Source organism: Erithacus rubecula (genome assembly GCF_903797595.1).
Source record: "Erithacus rubecula genome assembly, chromosome: 3".
Taxonomy (NCBI): domain Eukaryota; kingdom Metazoa; phylum Chordata; class Aves; order Passeriformes; family Muscicapidae; genus Erithacus; species Erithacus rubecula.
In genome coordinates this window covers 59,290,186-59,311,762 of record NC_136689.1, presented here as the reverse complement: position 1 = coordinate 59,311,762, position 21,577 = coordinate 59,290,186, and the positions used below count along the sequence as shown (strand labels likewise).

Below are 21,577 nucleotides of genomic sequence, written 5' to 3'. Positions count from 1 at the left end.
GGCAAACTACTGCACAATTCTGTTGGGCACATTCACTACAGAGCAAGTGTCCTTGGATGCTGAGATGGCCTGTGCTTAGCACACCTATGGAGTCAAAATCCTGGGAAGCTGTATCTGGGGTTTCTTAAAATATTTGTTCTCAGCTTAGTCACAGCCTCTCCATGTGTAAAATGAGATGAATGGCAACATAGTATTGGTGCTAGTGCTAGTGCTTTTATTGATATTTGAACTGCAAGCCAGGCACAGGTTCCAAAATATTCCTTTATTTATTTGTCATCTGGGCGAGAGGACAGTTTGTGAGTGCCGAGTTGGCAAGAGTAAACACGGGCAATTGTAGCTTGAGTAGCTTTCCAAGAGTAGCTGCAGGTTTTTGCCAACTAAAGATTACTGTTAGTTACTCCCTAAAGTATACAGATGTATATCTTAGGGATACAGCTGGGTTGTCAGCTGAGACAGAGTATTTCTGCTGAAGGTGACTCTTGCACATACTTCCAGTAAGGTTTCACTGAATCCAGACTGAATTCTAGCTGTAGACAGCTTAAAACCTCTTGTTGTCTGAGAGCTGGCTGATGTCAGAGAGGAAAATAAAATTAGACTGGATCCTCACTTTGCCCCCAAATTCTATAAAGTTGACTTTTACAGCTGCCAATGAGGAAATCACATTGGAAATACGAGAACTTGTACTTCCTCTAGCACTTCTCATTATGATCTGAGCAGCTGAATGAATATATGACCTAAAAGTTGGAATAGTTTGGTTGATTGACATCTTATACAGTTCCTGTAGTCCAACAGTGCATTGATAACACATCAGAGAATATGAACCAATACTGCCTGAAAAACTGCATGTGTAATGCAGACAGAACTGGCCTCATTGTGATGGTTTCTGTGAAAGACACAGTTAAAAGGGAGGCACTCATGTTAAAGGGTTGGTCAGTAAAGATGAGCACATGCTGGTTTCCCATCTCATTGCTGCTTTACCCTTGCCAAAGCTCTTTCTACATTTAAGCTGGAAAAGATATTGCTTATTATTTTTACATAATTACCATGGGGGTGGTTTTGACAGTTCCCATTCCACATAAATTGTGAAGATAATCAAGAGAGGTCAAAATATGTCAGGATTAAGCATCCATTTCTCACCTAAATGGATTTCTGAGAAATATATCCAGATTATTTGATTTTTTTTATCATGAACTCTTGCAGTCAAGTTAAGGGGGTAAAAATTAGTGCTGGTAAAACAGTCTTGGCCAGTTTTCTTTTGGATAGAATTCTGAGGCCTTTTCATGATCACTTGTACTTAAGTGGTGCTATAGAGATTAGATAACAAACTGCATGATTCACTCCACTATCACACAAACCCAAATGAGGATGAAAAAACTGCATCTAGTATTCCTTAATTGTGAAAAATTTACTTTGATTAACAAAATAAAAGCAAACAAGACAAGCAAACTACTAATACAAGTGGAAATAATGGCAGACAGGCTTCAGCTACTGAGCAACATTTGAAGTTGATGGGATGGAGGAGAGAAAAAAAAAATATTTTCCTTTAAAATATGACAATCCATTTCAATGTAAAATTCTATATTCTTTCTGAAGGGCATTGATGTTACCTGTCATTCAAAGGCAATGCATGCTGCAGAAGGAACACACTTCAAAGGATAACCAAAGCAGTAGAAATTTTAAGAAAAATTTTAAATATATGCTGAGAAATACTTACTTTTTTAAAATTTCATTTATATTCAAACTAAACAATACTAAAAAAGCTACATATTGAAAAGAATTCTGTTTATGTGATGTATCATGCAATAATAAAGGTTCACATGGCACAGGAGGTTTTTTTTCAATATTTTGATTAGTGTTGTTTTAAGTGACCCATACACTGGGGTTCCTTGTCAAGTGGTTTTGTCCTACCATATCTTCCAAAGGTGCTGCACAGCTCATTGCTTACTTCTTGTTATTCTTTTCTCCTTGTCTTTGTCAGCCTTGTGATCTTGCCTCTTTACTTGCCACCTCCAGATTTCCTATGTCAATTGTTTCTCTCAGAGTTCCATAATTTTTCTGTAATTTAACTTCTGGAAGGGAAAGCCTTAGCCCAGGTCCAGTGACCACAAAGCAGAATCTTGCTCACATCTGTCTGGCCATTTGTCTGTGCATTTTGCTCTTTTCAATATTGGCAAAACCAGCCTTAGAAAATTTCTGGTTTAGTGTAGGGTTAATTTATTAAAACTTCCAGAAACAAAGGAAGGGGAATGAGATAGTCCTTATGGTTTTCAGAGTAAAAAAATACAACTCTCTATTTCCAAGGCCCTGAAGGAGTGTTTAGGCTCAATGGCTAAGTGCCACACTCATTATATAAATACTATGTGTATTTATTCCAATATAATGTAGGTCTGTGTTATTTTCCACTACTGTGTTATTTTGCAAATTCGTGTCCAGTGTTTTCTGTCCTCCCAACAGATTTTTTTCAGCACTGTTGCTTTCCAAGTTTCCCAAAGAGCATCTGTGTTTCAGATTATGTATTTCCAAATAGATTAGTTGACATTTTCAGAATGGGAATCTTGTTTTTCTATACATAGTTCAATTTGTTTTCTCTTACCAGTGTTTGCATATCCCTTCCATTATAATCTCCTCCATGGATTTCAAGTCTGTATTACTTAGTCCCTTTTCCTGATCATGTAGGAATATATTAAATAAAGATGGATGTGTAACTGATAGCTGAACTTTTCCATCTGATGCTTCCAACCAACTGAGATATTGCAGCTTGTCTCTTAGAAACAATTCCCATTTCATTACCAGGATGTGACAATATTTTTATTCTAAATATCTAAATATCTGCAAAACCTTATTCAATGGTAATTTATGCTATAATGTATAAAGTGCTTTACCAAGGAATGTTTATTGTACTTACAACTTTTCTCTTATCCCCTAAATTCTGACAGATTTTTTTTAAAAAAATCAAACAGCAAAACAACAAACAAACCCACTATACCCATTCTTCCCATATCCCAGACTTTAATCAAAAGAAAACAATTGGCTGTTAAGATTTCTTTTCCAAGCTGGGCATGGTCATTTTTGTAAGGCATGAGTTCTGATGGTCTGAGCTCCATCAGGTCTGCATGGTCAGTGTTATCTCTAAAGCAGCTGCTTACAATGACCAGCTCCCATCTGAAGGTCCACCTTAGTGCCAAGGGTGGACAATCCCTTGAGGGCTGCTGGACTGGGTTTTTAATGACCTTTGGGTGTTTTTCAGCTATTGTATGAGAAGAGTTTTCTTTCGAGGAAACTTTGTAAGAATAGTTTGCTTTTCTTGTGAAAATTACTACCAAGTCCTCTCCACCCTTCCAAGATGTTTTAGGACCTGATTTTTTTTTAGGTGGATTCTTAGGTAGGAAACCAAGTAGTATTCATCTTCTGATATGCTAAGGACTCCATGATTGTAGCTGGATATTTACATTTTCCAATTTTTCTTAGTTTTAAAAAGTCTAGCTGAGGAGGCATTAAAGACATCACCTGGGCATTGAGATGCCAAGAAAATACTCATCTGTTTTTGATCCCAATACTCCAGAGGCAATATCTATTAACAGCAAGCAATGGACACAATTCTTGCAGTGAATTTATTTTGCTTTTTTTTAGACAGAGGAGAACTTCCAAACAAATGTCTTTGAAATTCCTTCTTGTCTCACACTGTCACTTTCTAGTTGGAGAGTTTTTTCAATTTTTTTCCCCCATCAGTTTATATCCTCTTTGAGTGTACAGTGCAGGTTGGCCAAGAAAAGTGCATTTATCTTGCATTATCTGTGGAGACTGTAATGTCTCTGTAGGCTCAGTGGAGAACATGCTGCAAGAAGACTGTCTGTCTTAATACTTTCTTGTTCTTGTGTGCAGCTGTGAAGGGTATCTGAAACAGTATGTATTCTGTTTTCAATTGTATGAGTTTCATTTATGTAGGACTTTTCTAAACACATCTGCAAGGATATAATTAGCAAACATCAGATTGAAGCAAAGTCAGTGAGGGATTCCTTGTTGTCAGTCTCTCCAGGCAAATCCAGAGATAATTCCTTAGTTGTGAACTGAGCCCTTGGCCAATGACTCATTTTTGTCCTATTACTGTGAAGAGTCAAATTTACAACCCAAATGAGTACACCTACAGATATTATTATCTTTAAAAATCTGTAGCAGGCTTGCTGACTACAGCTTAAGTCTCTTCAGAGTGAATAGCTATGCATAATCTTTTTAAATTACCAAAATTATTAATTACTTTGAAAGATTTCTTCTAGCAAAAAGTAGATAGCTTCCATGCCATATGACTGTACTTGCAATAATCAGCTCCCACAGGTCAATTAAATGCTTCAGGCTTTAGTCAGCAAGCAGACACCCATCACTGCTGCATGTACTTAGATGGAATGGAAGTTATTGCTTAATTACTCCATTTAAGACTGGATGGAAAAGGGGTCATTACGGGTTTAAAGCTTTACTTTCGATTTATATGGCTTAGAATTATACTTACAAAGACAAGAGCTTTTCTCTTTGCATAAATTAATTTAAAATCATAGACTTTTGAGTGCTCTTCAGAAAGTAAATGGGATTCTGATTAATTTTAGTTCTGCAATTGCAGGACTTAGTAATGAACTAAATGTAGACTGAAATCATGAGGAAGTTGAAGAGATCTTCTAAAATAAGTGTGAAAATGTCTGTCAGATGGATCTGCTGTACATGTGTTTCCTTTATATGATGCAACCAAATGTTTAGGTTTCCAGCCTATATAGTGAACTCTGTCAGTGCCTCCCTCAGCCTTCTGTGGCATGTCTTCAAGGGATGAAACCCATTACTCTAAAAGCTTAAAGTTGTCACTGGAATTCTAGGAAAGCAGGGAAATATGTGGCATTATGTTTTGTAAAGAAGCAGTCTGTCTGCTTTCAAGAGTTACATATTTGAGTCTGATTTATTGCATTGCATCCATATGTACAGCTTATGTGCAGCTCCAGTACACTTGTACTGAGGAATCCCTGCATTCTTCAATAATTAAATAATTGCATACAATGTCCTTCTGTTTTTAAACAGATTCCTTTTGATTAGCCTGATTAGTATTTCCTACATAGCCCAAATACCAGGTGTATGCAATGCAAAGTATTGATAGACACAAGTGTCTTCCTACTCCAATTCTAGTATTTCCTAGTGAGAATTTTGTCCTCACTATCCATCTTCCCTTGTATGCCATACATTTTTACAATTATGGTCTTTAAAGACAGTAATTTTCATAAAGGCTGCATCAGTTTGTCATAGAATTGAAATTTATTTAAAATATGGTGTTTAGCTGTGAACTCACTGAAATTCTCTTTGGAATACATTGAAGTTCTGAATAGAGTTTGCCTTTCTATCTGTTTGGTTTTTTGTTGTTTTTTTTTTAACTGATCATTTATTTTTAACTGACTCAAGAAAATGCACAAGAAATAGAATCCATTTCAAATCATGAGTGCAGTGCAATCAAGTAGGTGCTGCTTTGATCTTGATTCAGATTGGTTTTGTTAAGACATTGTCTGTTTTTATTTGAGATATCCCATCTTAACCTAAATGACAAAAATGTTTTTCAAGTAGCTAATGTAAAATCAGTTTTACTATGTGGTCTGGTATTTCAGTAACATACACATGGACAATAATACAGTATTTTCAGAATTTCATGTGAGAATAGTGACTTCCAGCATGTGAGTGCTCAGCTGGAGCAGTCAGAAATGGAAAGCACTGTCCCTTGTAACCAGGAGCTGTTGAAGGCCATACAGTGTTACCTGGGCAGCTACATACTTCTGGTCTCCAGATTGCCCTCAAGACTGGCTTTGCTTGTCTATAATGCACACTATACAAAATTAGATATAAAATGTCCTAATGAGCTGCAGCATCATTTCCCAGTGCTTTGTCCCAGGAGGAGAAAGTGCAGTTTGTGTAAAGAGCAACCTGTGGAAGAAGGGGGACTAAATCCACTAAATGGAAGTTTACAGAGATCAGAGATGTGTTTTCTTTAAAAATATAATGCCATGGGATTAAAAGCAGAAAGAACCTTCTATTCAACAAAGCTAAAAGGGTTATCTGTTAAGGACAAAACAAAACAATAAAAATAGACAGCCCCATGATATGACTCAACTTGGTTTGCTTAAATCAGACCACCCAACCACGGTGTTCTCCTGGAATAGTATCTTGTATACAAAGCATACCTATTGACTGTTAACCTCTCAGTGACTTTAGATAACATTTCTGGACACATGCATTGTAACCCAGTTGCCAATATGAACACCTTAAGATATTTTCTCGAATAATATTGTTGTGGCCACCCAGTGAGCAGCCGGCTCTTATCTGTAAAGCCAGTTTGAAGAGTAATGGCAGCTCTGTGGTAGATATTAGCTGACACCTTTAAACTAAATCTTTTGCTTCACTGATCATCAGTCTCTGTGTTAAACAAGCCAAAAAACAAGCAGATAAAGGAGAGATTTGAGATTACTGTAAAAACTGCAGTGATAAAAGGATTTGCCAGTTCAGAGTCATTTGCCATTTGCTGAGGATTCAATGGAACCACAAACTGATGTTTGCTTTACCATCATTTCTCTTTATTTTCAGTCAATGTCCTGTGCACCATTCCATGCATAGCAGAATAATAATTTTCTTTCTAATGCCCAAGGCAGCTGATGTGTCTTGAGTAAGAAGATTAAATTTGCAATGGCAAGACAAGTATCTAAACACATTAAATTAATCTCCCAGTCCTCCTATAATTAAAGAACCTGGTTGTTTAAATTTTGCTGTCTGCTGGAGAATTTCAAGTCCATGGCAGGGCTGGAGTCAGACTTTGATGGCCTTACAGTTATATGGTTATCCTTCATGCAAGTCACAGTGTAACAGAGGGCTCAGGTGGCAGGGACAGAAAAAAATCCTGATTACTGCATCTGCCAATCACACTTGCACTGGCTTCCTCCTAAGCCAGCATTGCAGCATTTCATTCTGAAACAGAAACTTTATTTTAAAACATTTCCGTAGCTGCTTTCTTCCCACTTTGCAAGCTGAATGTGTTATTACCTCTACAGGCAAAAGGGTAAATTTCCTAGTACAGGCAAAAGCATTGTATAGATATAAGCCCTCCTGACAGTCATTCATAAATAATTAGATCTCTATGCTTCTGAACTACTTTTCCTTTTTTTTTTCTTTTTTTTTTTTTTTTTCCCCTATCCTTAACCCCATTTTTAAGCAATGTAGAATAGTATAAAAATGAATGCAACTGTGACTAGTATATTTTAAGTCTATCTGTAGGAATAGAAAGGCTACCAATGCCCTGGACTGAGTTTCCTTTTACAGTGTAAAACCTCAGCAAGGTATTTGCTTAGATGTTCCTTCTGAATGGTGAATTTCTTACTCTGTGGATACCAGAAAGCTAAAGGAAGAAAATGTATGGAACAAGAAGCCCAAGGACAGCCATGTCATTTTTTTTTCCAAGATGCTTGAGGATGAAACTGTATTTTGTCTTTTTTTTTTCTATGCAGTTTTTTTCAGAGAATTACTAAAAGTTGCAGTACTACAATGCTGCAAAACTGTTAAACAATTTAGAGTGAAAATAAATAGCAATTTACCACATTTGCCTGACTTCCTTATCTTTGGATTTTCTATTCATGCCTACCATGAGAGTTATTTAATAGTTTCCTGAAAGATGTGTGTTCTAGGAAAAGCATGTGTTCCCTTCACACTGTATGCCATATTTTTGATCTTGCTAAAATTGTAGAATGAATTTATATAAAACCAAAACAGTTAAAATGAGCAAGAAAAGATGTATTCTAAAGCTAAAATAAAAACACATCCACATAAGACTAATACTTTGAGTAGTGTAAAAATTAACAAAATAACAAACATCCAAACACAGAAGGAATGCTGTAAAATGGAAAAGCACTCTCCTTGAATAACAGCTTGCCCCTATTTTACAGATGGGAAAACTGGGGCGCGTAGAGAGCTTAATTGATTTCCCTAGTGTCACCCTATAAATCATTGATGTGACAAGGCCTAAAGCTGATTCTTTCTGAGAGCTATGCAGCAAACTCTCTGCCTGACTCTCTTCAATAAACAGATTCTGAAAGCATGTTCTCTTCCATGCAATAATTTATACTTGATGCATGAGAAGCCTGAAGTATGAGCAGATAATGCTATTTGATCTGTGTTTTGCAAAAAGCCGTTCCAGATACTCTGTTCTACTTGATCTGCTTCCTTAATAAACAGATTTTCTGTTGCCTACTTTTTTCCTCATTCAATCTCCTTTCTCTTTGTGTAAATGAAATGGCATATCCTCTCTCCCAGGTTCTGCATTTATTTCATGCTCTCTTGAGTTTGGATCATATAACTCATCTCCACCTCTCTGAGAGGCTAACCTCTTCTTCACTGAAGCTGGGTCATGAATAATTTCCTAGAAAGTGAGGTATTACCTCTTCTTCAACCCTGGAGCAGAGGGAATATCAACTGTGTGCTATTATTACCAAAAAAGCTAAACCTGTGAGTTGGGCCCTTTCTTAGCAATGGGCTCTTTATATGAGACAAAAATTATTGCATGACTTACCAAAACCCCTCATCTTCCTTGCCTCTGGATGAAGTCCTTGTTTTCTTTTAATCAGTCCCATTTGTTAATGTCATTCATAAATACTGGGCCTCAGCAGCATCAGGCTTCTCTTGCTGAGGATTGCTGGGTACCAGCAGTCATGAGCCTTTCAATTTCCTGCCTTGCCATCTGGCCTTCATAAAAGAGAAAAACCTGGGACAAACCTAAAATTAATTATTGTTTCAGGACCTTTTTTTTTGCCTTTAGAAGGACCATCAGATCACTTGTGGCACACGCTTTGGCTTAACTCACTGCACTGCAGCTTAAAGAAATTTATTTGGAAAAAATGCTTGGCAAATTTATTACATGGTTAGAATTTTTATTACAGAAGTTGAAAGATGTATTTTCGAAGTGCTTCAAATAGAAATGTGACCAGTTATTTCATACTACCTAAAGAAATTCTGTCTTTGATTATACAGAACAAATGAAAGGGCAAATATTTCCTTTATCAGAAGCACTCTTCAGAGTTTAACAATATTCCTTAAAAGAAAAGCAAAAGCTGTACTGTCTCTACTGGAATTGAGGCATGATGGAATAGCAAATCCACTATATAAAATGACAGGGCTTTTTTGGCAGACAAGTCTGTAAATTGTTTTAATTTATAATCCTGAAAGCTAGAAAGCAATATAAGGGCATGCCCAACTTCATGTTAATGAAGCTGCTGATATTCTAATTTAAAATATTGATTTGAAAGTTGAGTGGAGTTTCTCTGTGTTTGGACAAAAATTGGCCTTTCTGCAAAACCAGTGCAATACCTCTGGGTTGCTGAGTTCCATTGCCATCATTTGGACAGTTTTCCATCACCAATCGCCATCTTTACTGTAATCCCTGTCAAGTTTCTAGAGCCTGAGAAACCTGTGTGACCCTGAGGTGTTTGTATACTTTTTGACATATTAGCTAGGAAAAACAGTAGGATGAAAGTGCAAATATGTGGAGAGTCACTTGGATTCAGGAGATACTGGCAGAAATGTTATGTTAGCTAGAGCTGATCAAAGTAACTAGTTTATGTGAAGATACGACATGTTTTAGACTGGTGAATTGTGGTGCCTTTCTACCACATTCTTTAGGAGAAAGGAACAGTCCTAATTTTTTTTTTTTTTTACCAGGAGCCTTCTTATTTTTGGATAGCTAGCTTCATTCTCATTTCTTTCTCATTGCAATATGCTCCAGACACCATGCCAGTGCTCTTGACAAAATTTCTTTGCTTGTGTACTGTGAAACTTCCAGCAGCACAGACCACTTCACCAGTGTAGTTGAGTTGCCAGGCAACTTCATCTTCTTAATTTCACAAAACAGTGTAAATGTAAATATAATTATTTTCTTTTTTATTACATACCTGTTTTATGTGATCTCCTCATAGAAAGTAGCTTATACTCTTCTTGCTGCTTCTGGCAAAGAAAGACACAAATGACAGGTTCATAAAGTCCCTTCAGGAGCAGAACAAATTTCAGTAAAAAAAAAAAAAGAACAATTGTCTTGAGCCAGGCATGGTAGAAAAGTCTAATAAACTTGGGCAAATCAGTGAGTTGTAGATAAAATGCCGCTTACTACTGACCTTCTGATATGATCCAAGATTGACTGAAGACAGCAGCAAAATCAAATATTTTGTTGAAAATGAACTTTCCTCACAGGTATTTCAACATAATTTTGATACCATCGTAAGTCAGGCTTTGAGAACATTAGAATATAGCATTTACAGCAATTGTGGGAATACAACAGTGATTTCTGCCTAGTGTGCCACATTCATTAATGCATTTCTTTTAATGAATGGTGATTGTTTCCTGTGCCTCTGATTTTCTGTTGCATTTTGACTGTGATTAATGGGAGATTACTCACGAAAGGGAAGGATCATAAATAAAAATTTGAAATACTTTTTCCTTGGAGATTTGCTGTATTTACATGGCACATTTCTATTTGTATTTCCAGGCTTTTTTTCACAAAGGCATAAGAAGATCTTTTATTCTTGAGGCCTGGTTTCACAGCTGTCAACCTCCTTTGTGGATAGTCTGCAAAAATGATAAAGTAGGCAGGGCCACTCCTTCCCTGAGTGTTCAGGACTGCTGAACAACCTGTAAATCTCCCCCTGAATCCCCATTTTCATGTACACTTAAATCACCCCTCTCACCATACCCACTCAGAGGGTTAAAAAGATCTGTCACACAATTGCTGATCATTCTTTTTTTCTAGTTCTCTCCTCTTAGCAAAGACTTTTTGCCATAAAAAGTTTCAGGCCTGTCTTGTATTGTTTAGTGTGAATGTGCAAACCATTCTATTGGCTTAATTGATAAAATAGCCAGTACACTTGGAGTGGAACTGGAAACCTGCTAGGTGAGAGCACAATAGTCTGATTAGTGGTGTGATGTGATGTGATATTCACAGAACTGCAGACAAAATATTTGATGTCAGCTGATTTTTTTTTTTTTATAAAAAAGTTTATAATGTGGTTGTAACACTGGGTTAGAAAATCTTATGTGTTTCTTGTTGACCAATCTCAATAATTGATTTCCCTTGCAATTAAACTGTACAGCTGGTTCCTCTTTCTGTCATATTAAAATCCAAATACTGCAAAGGGTGTTGCTGCTTAATTTGAAGGGTTGTGGAAACTCGCAGTGTCTTCCAATTTTTAAGTACTTCGTACTGTCTGAGCTATGTAAGGCCTTTTTTAAAGTGAAGAATGGCCCACAGTGGAGTAGGTGTTGAAGGGAATTTACTGAGGAGTCAAGCCTTTAATCTGACATTTTTCTTCTGATGTCATGCAAAAGGTAATGTTGTGAGTGTACACAACAGCAACCAGATGAGATTCCTGTGCTACCTTTATGCTTAGCCTTGAGAAATTAGTAAGTTATGGAAAATACATTAGGAAGTTATTTAGTCTGTAGTAGTAATTTATTTCCTTTTTTTCTTTCTTTCTTTCTTTTCTTTTGTTTCTTTCCTTGTTTTTATTTCTTTTTAGAATATAAGTGATTTGTCTTATCATTTTCTTGAATTTATTTAATTTCCTTGAATGGATAATAAAGAATTGGTCAGAATTATCATTCTAGTATGCTAATGAAGAGGTGTTTCTTTTACTTCCTTTTTTAGATGCAAATAATTGGCATTCAGGTTAAAAATAGTAAAATGCATCCCAACTAGTTTGATAGTAGTTGCTATTAAATTCTAAACAACATAAAGTCATACTACATTTATCATTATTTAATGACTCATTCACTTTGGTCCCTCTGTGAGCCCTTGATGTTATTTGTCATTTAGCATTGTGCCACTAGAAGTGTCAGCAGTTCTAGCATCTTACCTTGTCTTAGACTGAAGAAACCCCCTGAAGTGTGTAATTTTTGATCATGTAGTGTCTACCTTCAAAATAAAAGAAAATAATACTCTTATCCTATCCTCATTAACATTATCAGGTTCTGATGATGTTCTTATGCTTTTTTTAGTAGCCTGTGGTTTGTGTAGGCAGGAGGAGTTCTTATATTCTTTTGAAAAGAATGCTGATACATATTTATACCCTTTTTAAACTCTCAGTGCCACCATTTTGTATTCTAAGTTAATTAACTCACAATGGTATGTTGCAAATTTTGGGTGTTGTTAAATGTATTAATAGAGCTTTTAGTAGATTTTGGGGGAGAATTGAGTTTGGCTTTGCAAATAGGGTCATTTTGAACCTTTGTTTTTTCTTTTTTATCCCATCTGCTCTCCCTTTGTTCTCAGATGAGATGAACAGAGAATACTTGCCTCAGTTGTAGGATGAGCAGAAAAATTGTAGTGATATTTTGGAGAGAAGTCATTTTTTTTGCAATCCTTTTGGTGTATTTGATTAAAAAATATCAGACTACAGATGCATTCTAGGAGCACCCAGTCTAAATGGGGTGATCCCAGCATCATATTGGGGGAGACAGAATTGACTGTTCATTTCTATCAGCACTGTGTTCACTTTGTCATCTCTGTTCTCAAATCCAGTGTTTTCATCTATTCCTAAAAATCCTGCTTTGTTTTGTCTGTGAGGAAGCAACCTGTGGTTCAGCCCACGATTTACTGAAGTGGTGCTTGTGCTGGGGCCTTTATTCCTGGCAATTATTATTCCTTATTATTCCTGGCAATTCTCTCCCACAGCTGCTGGTGCTGAGCTCAGCCTTGTGTCAGTCTGTGCTACATCAGCACCCTCCTTCCAGAGCCACTGCTGAGCACTTCTATTTCCCTAGTGCAGACAAGACTTTAGTCTGAGTAAACAGTTTGGTATTGTGAGTTCCTGAAGCAATTCCTGAAGAAGTTATTTGATAGGGTATTTACCAAGCTGATTTATAAATTCTCATATAACTGATACTTGCCTGGGCTTATGCAGCTGTTGAGAGAGATCACCAAAACAGGAATTGCATATTGTTGCCTTAGCAACTACCACTTCATATTGTGCTTAAATCACTTGGAAATACTCAGTGCATCTTAAGGAACTGCTTCCAGCAAAAACACCCAATCTAAATAATTCTAAATAATTTCACGGAAGAAGCATAAGGATGGCCTTTCCTAACAAAGACCATCATTCTTTTAAGCTTGGTTGCCTCATTTCACTACAGGCATAGCTTGTTATTAGAAAAAAAAAAAAAAAAAAAAAAAAGCACAATAAAATTTAAAGAACCCAAATACTTGTTTATTCATGCCACCATAATCCATCTGATTGCCAAATTGGCTGGAAGTTGAAAATGAAAAGATTCTCCTAAAGGCCATCTTCCATTCTACAAAATCAGCATTAATAGTATGCTTTCCTATACTTTTTTTTTTTAATGTCAAGTTTTCTTAAGAGTGGACTCTTCATCTAGCTTTTCTGTTTTATTTGTGAAATGTTATGGGTATGAAAGAAAGACCTTAAACATATTTTACCTTCTCAGATGCTTCTTGTTCCTATTTTGAGGTTTTATTTTTTTTTTATTTAGACCTTTTCCATAAATATTTGCAACAGTTTTATGGGGTTTGTCAGAGCATTTGAAAAAGAGGAGGAGAGAGAGGCTTTTGCTAGTATTACATTAAGGCAGTTGCTGGAGTGCTCATGCTACCTGATAGTCTCAAATACCAGGTTTTGATGGAGTATTTTACATTGCTGTAGCAACTTCCCCAGCTCTGTGGTCACTCCTCTGTGTAACAGCCAGAATTGGATTTTGCACGTGTGGAAAGCATTTCAGAGAGCTCAACAAAACAGCATCTTAGCAACGATGTACTGGATCCAGAAAAAAGCCAGTTTCTGACACCTCATCCTTTTTCTGCTTAAGCTGTGGCTTACAACAGAAAAAACCAAGGAGAGGGACTGCTTTCAGGGGCAATACGTATTTCCCATTTCAGAAAACTTATTTTCCTTTTGTAATATTGTACACAGTCAATGAAATTTAGAAATGTAGTATGACAGAGTTGTCAGCATACTATTTCTATTACCCCTTTTCTAGGCAATGAAAAGGAGAGACAAGCAAAATGCAAGCTTACAGAATTTTAAAAGGAATCAGATATTTTGAGGACCAGTTGTCATTTTTAGGTCACCGCTCACATCTCTGAATATAATTTTCATCTAAGCTGCATGGCAGGGTTTGTATGTGCTGGGAGAAGCTACATTTTCCCAGCAGGAGACCAAATCAAAATGAAGCAGTCAGATGCAGGTGCACAGTAATAGAAAGGATCTATTTACCCTGAAGCGTGAGCACTGGGCCAAGAAAGCAGAAGCAGTCGACTTCTTTCTCTCACCTCCTTCCCTCCCTACCTTTTCCCTCCCCCATAACTATGCCAACAAATTCATAAGGGGACCAAAGAGAAGGTGTTCACTTGCTGTTAATGAGCTGCAGTGCCTGCTGCCGAAGGTCTAAAGCACTTTTTTGTTATGCTGATTGTGTACTATTAGAGCTGGCTGTCTTTTAATTTATACCTAATCCTTCCTTCCAGCTTACACAGCCTCAAGCCAGCCTGGAAAATGGTTGAAAGGGGTTTTTTTTCTGTGGGCATCTGTTGCCTGTGTCCATTCTGAATTTTGAATGATGCTGTGGAAAGAGCAGTGTGGCTGAAGCAAGTGTGCCTACAACAAAAATTTTAAAAGCCATTTGTCTAGGTATTATTTCATAAGTCTTACTTTTTATGCAATCTTAAAAAAAAAAAAAATAAAAATCTGCAGCTTTATTTAAAGAAGGGCAGTTCAATAATGATGATTTAATAAAGTCAGCTGCATTGTTTGATGGTGAAATGAGGCACGTTGCTGAGCATTGTCTGCTTTTCACTTGGGTTTCCAGAGTTCATTAGTTAAGAGCTGAATACATACTTTCCTGTATGTGAAGACAAACACCCAATGCTGTTTCCAAGGCTGAAAAAAACCTGGACAATATAAGTATAGGAAAAACACTGAGAATTTTGGTTTTGTTGCTGATTAGTGGCATTGTAGGATTGAGACAACATTTTCTGTGTTTGGGAGGAAGAAGTAGGAATACGTGAAATCCATGTGGTGAATTCAGCTGCTTACTCTGCAGCACACTAGAGTACTCAGGTTTTATGTTTCTTTCCTTGGGTAAAATGGGCCAGATACAGGTTGTAAAGATTAATCTGACTGATTATGGTATGATGTAAAATATATGGAACTCAAAATATATATGTCACTCTGTTGCTGTAGTTCTGTGCAGGGTTATGCACTGAACATAACATTGTAAAAAAGAGGCATTTACCCATCTGGAATTGGACAGCCATTGTAACATGAGCCTTAGTGAAGTGGCACCTGTCTATGCTGTATTCTAGAAAGGTATACTCATCTCAGCATAAAAACTGTCATGCTCAGGAGCTGAACTATTTTAATATTACTGCTTTCCAATATCCACATTTAAATACGTAGCAACTTTGTCGAAAAACTCTGAGGCAAGTCCATGCTTTGTCTCCAAGACTGCCTTCAGAAAGGGAGAGATGTATACATCCTAAATTTTGGAGCAGCAGTGCTGCAAAGCAGAACAAAGCAGTACAAAGGATATTTTGAAAAGAGATAGGTTCTGGTATCATCAAAACAGGACCATGTCATAAGTTTCTAGAAACTTTGTCTCTTTTACAGGGAGGTAGTGGCACACATTGACTTCTTTGTCAGGTGGAGAAAACACCTGCAATATGTAAACAGACGACCTAGAGAATGCTTAATTTAGTTTTTAAGAAATTTGGCTTTTATTTACTGATGGAGTCACATGATTTATAAAAATTAGGTCCAGCAGTTCATTTCTGCTTTATAGTGAAGAATACATTGTCTGCATAATTCCTAAAATTTTTTCAAAATGATTAGACCACAGCTTAAAAATGAAGAGAGAAGTAAATCAAAACTGATGCAGAATGAACACTATCTACATTGCTTTTGCTTAAACTTCGTTATACGTAATAAAGATCCAATATGCACATTTACCAGAAATATTCTATACATCAGAATAATCTGCTAAAACACGCACATGTAAATTGTCATGGTGTATATTTTTCATTGCTTGCATTTAACGTATTTAAATAACAAATACAGAAAAGCTGTTTTTTATGTGGCTTCCAAGCTTTGTACTAAGTGTGTTCCATGATGATTTGGGTCAGAATCCAAGCCAGCCTTCTTCAAGAGAAATGGAGACATGCTTACCAATTCCACGGTGAATTGACCTTTGCCTGAAGAAGGCTTTAGACACTGTCTCTAAACAAGTAGAGATGCTGCATGGGCAGTGTCCTTTCTTCTATGGGAGAAGTATAGAAATGCAGTGGTTATTAATTTATATATTTTTGGCCAATCAGTGGCTCCTAAAAACAGAGCTGATAAAATACAGGTAAAAATGCGATAAGGAAACATTGAAGAAGATCATGTGCCACATGCTCTGGCTGTAATAAGTAACAAATTCGAGCTGTGCAATCATAGTCTTCACTAATGAAAAAAAATAGAGGGTATATATTACCTGAGTGTAATCACAGCGGGCACCACTGTTGACATAACATTGCAATATTATATCAAAGCATGCTAAAAGGGACAGTCCTTGGCACCCAAACTGTTGCAAAGTTTAAAAATTGGGTTTGAGTTTTATGTGATTCAGTCAGTTTTGGTTTAAAAAAGAAACTTAATTTGACTGCAGCCAAGAAGGATTTGGGACATTTCTTGCTGTTCATTTGTTTTATAAAATCAGCCAGCTGGAAAAACTGCTTTTCATGGTTTCCGGTAAGGGAAAAACTGAGTTAAAGAATTATCATGTCAGAATTTCCTGTAGGATAAATGAAAATGAAATAAAAGTTCCTAAATGATTTGATTATTAACTCTGAGATTTACAAACTTCCTGGTAACTGTTGCAGTGCAGGAAGTTATTGGACCAGCAGTGATTTTTGCATTGTTTTTGGTGAAAGCAAATTGCCCTTGTGTAAATTATGTGACCAGTCCACTTTGGCAAGGGGGAGGTTGCTGGGCAAGGATTTTTTTGCTGTCATTTATAAATATTTTCATATCATCCATAATGTAAAATATAATGCTTCTGTAGAAAACCTTTCCAAATTGAGATGCCAGGGCTGAGTTGCCTCAGTTCCAGATGCTTTGGCAGAATTGTAGTTCCCTGAGAGTTGGAACTCATGTGTACCTATGGAAGCAGATGAAAGAATAGGAATAAAAAATAAGATACTGAACTACTTCTGCTGCTACATGCCTGAAAAAAAAAATCATCAAAGTTATTATAATTATGACTGTTATTAGATATCATGTCTGGTTTCTGCATATTTAAATTCTGAGAGGGGTGAAACTTAGGCACTTAGTGATCCCAGGGGAATAATTGCAGAAATGATGACATATTCCACTTTTTGAACAAATTTCAATACCAAAGCTGCGTTCTGCGTACTTACATTTCTCCTTAATTATACTTGGATGCAGGATAGATAGTAATTTTCTGTCTTACAAATGCATGTAGCCAATTAGTCTTGTAGATCATGAATACGCAATGGCCTAACTCATTAAATGGAATTTTCCTTCTCTGTTGTTATGGCAAAAGAGTCTGCAGATAGCTGAGTGTTGTATTTCTCTGAGAGCTCAGCCTTGGCCTAGGCTACAGATTCATGACTTCAGCAAATGGACAATTACCAAGTTTACTTTTTGTTCCTTACAGTGTGCCCTGCTAGTCTTGTGTGTGTGTGTCTGTCTGTCTGTCTGTATGCATGTATTATAAATTGGAATGGGCTGGTTCGCTCCTCTGAACTTCTGGTCCTCAATATAAATGCTACCATTCTGATGCTATGTGATGAAATTTAGTCTTCCTGATTTCCTCCCATTCCCAAGAAATTCTGAGCCCAGCAGCTCTCCCTCTGACCCACTGAGACATGCAGACCTGACCTCTTTTGACTCCTGGAAGCAGAGCTGAGAAAAACTGGCAACATGTCTCTGAAGAAACCACAGCTTATATCAAATGATCTAACACAGGTGTTCTTTTCTTCTTCCCTCTGATTTTTAATTTTTTTTTTCTGCGTAATATTCTTACCATTCTGTCATCTCAGAGTTTGAAGATAGCACATGTAGCCTAGTGTGCCTCACAGGCAGGGTTCACAGCCATGGTGAAGGCAGAGTGTTCTGACCAGAGAGATCCAGGGGACCACAGGACAACTGAGAAATGACTTACAGACAGGTTTTGCTGTTTTGGTGTTGGTAAATAATAAATAGGATGGGAGGACATTACTTGGTGACTGGCCTTTGTCTTTTTCAGTGGTAGCATGTTTGCCCAAGGGTGAATGTTGCTTATCTTACATTCTGTCCTCCTCTTTTTTATAATATTGTAGGACTTGAGACTTGAGCACTTCAATGCTACAGCAGATGTTGAGTTGTAATTTTTAAAAGCTGTGGTCTCAAATATTATATAAGTAACAAAACCTCTCAGTTTAGGGGAAATGTTTTCTGGAATCTTATTACTGGAGTAGTTATCTCAAGTGCCTTATTGACATGTTTTGCAAAACTCCTCTGGGGATTTAAATTTAATGACTGTTTTCTTGAAAGAAAATTATTTAAAAAACACTATGCTGTTGGTTACACTGGATTTTTACTAAAATTGGAGTGTGTTTTATCTGTTGTTATTTGTAGTTGCAGATTTCCCAGAGAATGGAAATTCTAAATGTGCTATAAACAAGTCATAAACACCTCTTAAAAGTATGCAAAAATATACATATTTTCTGCTATTAGGATTCTATTACTGGGTCTGGAACTTTGAGATTTTGCCTGTGGTGCTGTGTACCCCACAACCTGTGGTTCTGGGCAGTGAAGTCTGTCTGCCTTTGGGAAATGAGCTGGCTGCTCAGTGTCTCCCTTGCTTTCCAGGGTTTGCTTTGGGAACATTCCAGATAAATGCATGAGGAAGGGAAGGCAAGAGTTATTCTGTAAAGTCTTTATTTTTAGCGAGTGGAGAGTTATATATGTATCTCATGTATACATATGTGCACTACACAGCAGATGTGACATTGCTGTTCCTATTTCTTATAGTTCTATTTTCTGCCATTAACTGTAAGAGAAAATCCTAATCTTATCTTTTACTGCTCGTACCTTAAAGAATCAAAACATTGTTATCTGCTCTTCCAGAGTTCACATGGAACTTATGATGAAGGTCTTAAAACTTGTAGGCAACAGCTGCCACTAGGATCTGGTGGGAATCTTTCAGGGAGAGGGGAAGGGAATGTAGCTTTGCTCATAGATATTAAAACTTTGGAGTAAAATGTGAAACCTTTTTGAGTCTCAGAATAGTAAGAAAAGCAGTGAGTAAATTTAACTTACTAGACAGTTGTAATTTGCAGAATGCATTTGTCAAATAGTTTGGAAATAATCCAGAGCACATTTAGATGGAAAAAGTAGAGATGGGCTCAGACTAAAAATGTGAGCTAAATGTCCTTCCAGGTTTGCAAAACTTAAGCTATACACTTCATCGTAAACTCAGTAATGGGCAAGACCAGAGGTGTTATGTGGGGGATTTTGAACTTTGGGGAAAGTCAGATTTTATTCCATATCTGTTTGGTCCCTTTGTCTTGGCATCTTCTATTTAATTTTAAAATCAGCACTTCCTTTCAACTGTGTTAGTGCATCTGGGAGTTGGGAAGTATAATTGAAACACAGGTCTTTCCAGACCAGTGTTTATTTTGCCTTTGGTATGTTGGGTCTGTGAGTTGTTAAAAACTCTTCTTCTTGAGTCATTGTAATAAGCAGTGTTGGCTCCACTGTCATGGAAATCAGTGATCTCATGAGTACAGAGAAATGAGATCACCAAGAGGGGATAAGGAGATGCCCAAGCATTGTAAATAACAAGTGTGGCTTTTAAAGAAAAGGCACCCTTTTGGTGATTGATTGCAGACTTTTTTCATTAGGTGGGTGAAGATGTAATGGCCTTTGTTCACTCTGACATTTTTATTTCCTATCATGTTAATAAATAAAAATAAGTTTATATTTCTGAACTGGATTTTCATGTTAGCCATTACATCCCCTCAGTTCTATCCCTCAATTCTGACTTTTAACCCTGTCAGTTTTAGACTCTTGTAAGTAGGGTTTTCTCCACTCCACTTTCTTGCTAATATAGTTTATTCAGAAAATTTTATTATTTCTGCCAAGGGCATTTGTTTGTAGCTGCAGTTCTCATCTCAGTATAATTCATTGGTTTTGCTTTCTGAGTCATCTCTCATCTTCTATTTTCTAGGTTGGTGAGAGGCAGAGAGTTCTGGTAACAGAAGAATCCTTTGACTCCAATTACTACGTTGCTCACAATCCTTTCTATGAGCAGGTACAGTTGAATAAACCAAATAGCAGCTTTTTGTTTTATCTTTGCTTTCTGATAATCTCAGCAACGCAGTGTGTCAGGATAAAAAAAATCTAGTAAAGAAATAAGAAACATTTTCCAGGAAACATGCGACCATCAAGACTCTTCTTTATGAGATATTTTATTATTGTGTTGTAAATATAATTTACCTGAAATTATATTGAGAACTATACAGTAGATGTTTATGTTTGAATATACAACGTGGTTTAAGAAGCTGTTAATTATTGCTGTAATTTTAATTTCTGTGTCCCCAAAGCATTGATTTCTGAATAGTTGAGTCATGATAATTTGCACACATCTTTCTGAAAAGTGTTTCAGGCAATGCAATTTGAAAAAAATATAAATTCTAACAATAGAAGGGTCAGAAACATTTTTAGATTAACACTTCAGCACGATATGTTGTGTTTCATAGAATCATTTAATGGTTTGTGCTGAAAGAGGCCCTGCTGGCCACCCATTTTGGATGCAGCACAGGATACAATTGGCTTTTTGGTCTGCAAGGGGGCATTTCTGGCTCATGTCCAGCCTCTCATCCACCAGCACTCCCAAGTCCTTCTCAGCAGGAAAGTTCTCACTCTCCATGAGTTCTTCTCGCAGTCTGTACTTATGCCTGGGCTTGCCCCAGACCAGCTGCAGCACCTTGCACTTGGGCTTGTTGAACCTCATTATGTTTTTGTGGGTTCACTTCTCAGGCTTGTGTAGGTCCCCCAAAATGGCATTCCTTTCTTCTAGTTTTTGCCATGTTCTTCTGTGTACTTTCTGTAGATAAATTCATGCCAGACAAAAACATTATCGTTGAGCAGTGAAGGAAGTACCGTATCAGTTTCACAAAATTGTTATTTTTACTCAAAAGCCAGTGACTATCTCAAGACCAATAAAATTGGCTTTCCTGAATCATCATGATTTTATTCTCCATTTTCTTGTACTAAGCTGTCTACAGTTTGCTTTTGTTACCATTAGGTATTCAGTTTCCTAAACCTCGAGAGACTATAGATGATGGCTGTGCTTTATTCTGGTTTTGGGTTATGTTACAGAATTATTTTTTTTTTTCTTAGTGGTAACATTGTTATTCTTAAAATATCTGTTTCTGTTAGATATCTAAGTCACTAATTATTTTTTCCTCACTTTCTCCCTTTTTTTTTTTTATAAATCTCTTTTTTGTTACATATCCAACTCCTATCTAAGT

General features: G+C 36.7%; 1 protein-coding gene across 3 annotated transcripts in view; it reads left to right on the top strand.

The window, feature by feature from the left end:
• Positions 1 to 21,577, top strand: part of CDKAL1 (CDKAL1 threonylcarbamoyladenosine tRNA methylthiotransferase) — a 369,457-nt gene that overhangs the window by 322,252 nt on the left and 25,628 nt on the right. For all 3 annotated transcript variants that reach the window (XM_079302373.1, XM_079302371.1, XM_079302372.1), the window contains one exon: positions 20,272 to 20,355. In XM_079302373.1, the coding sequence (XP_079158499.1) occupies positions 20,272 to 20,355 (84 nt within the window). The remainder of the gene's footprint in view (positions 1 to 20,271; positions 20,356 to 21,577) is intronic.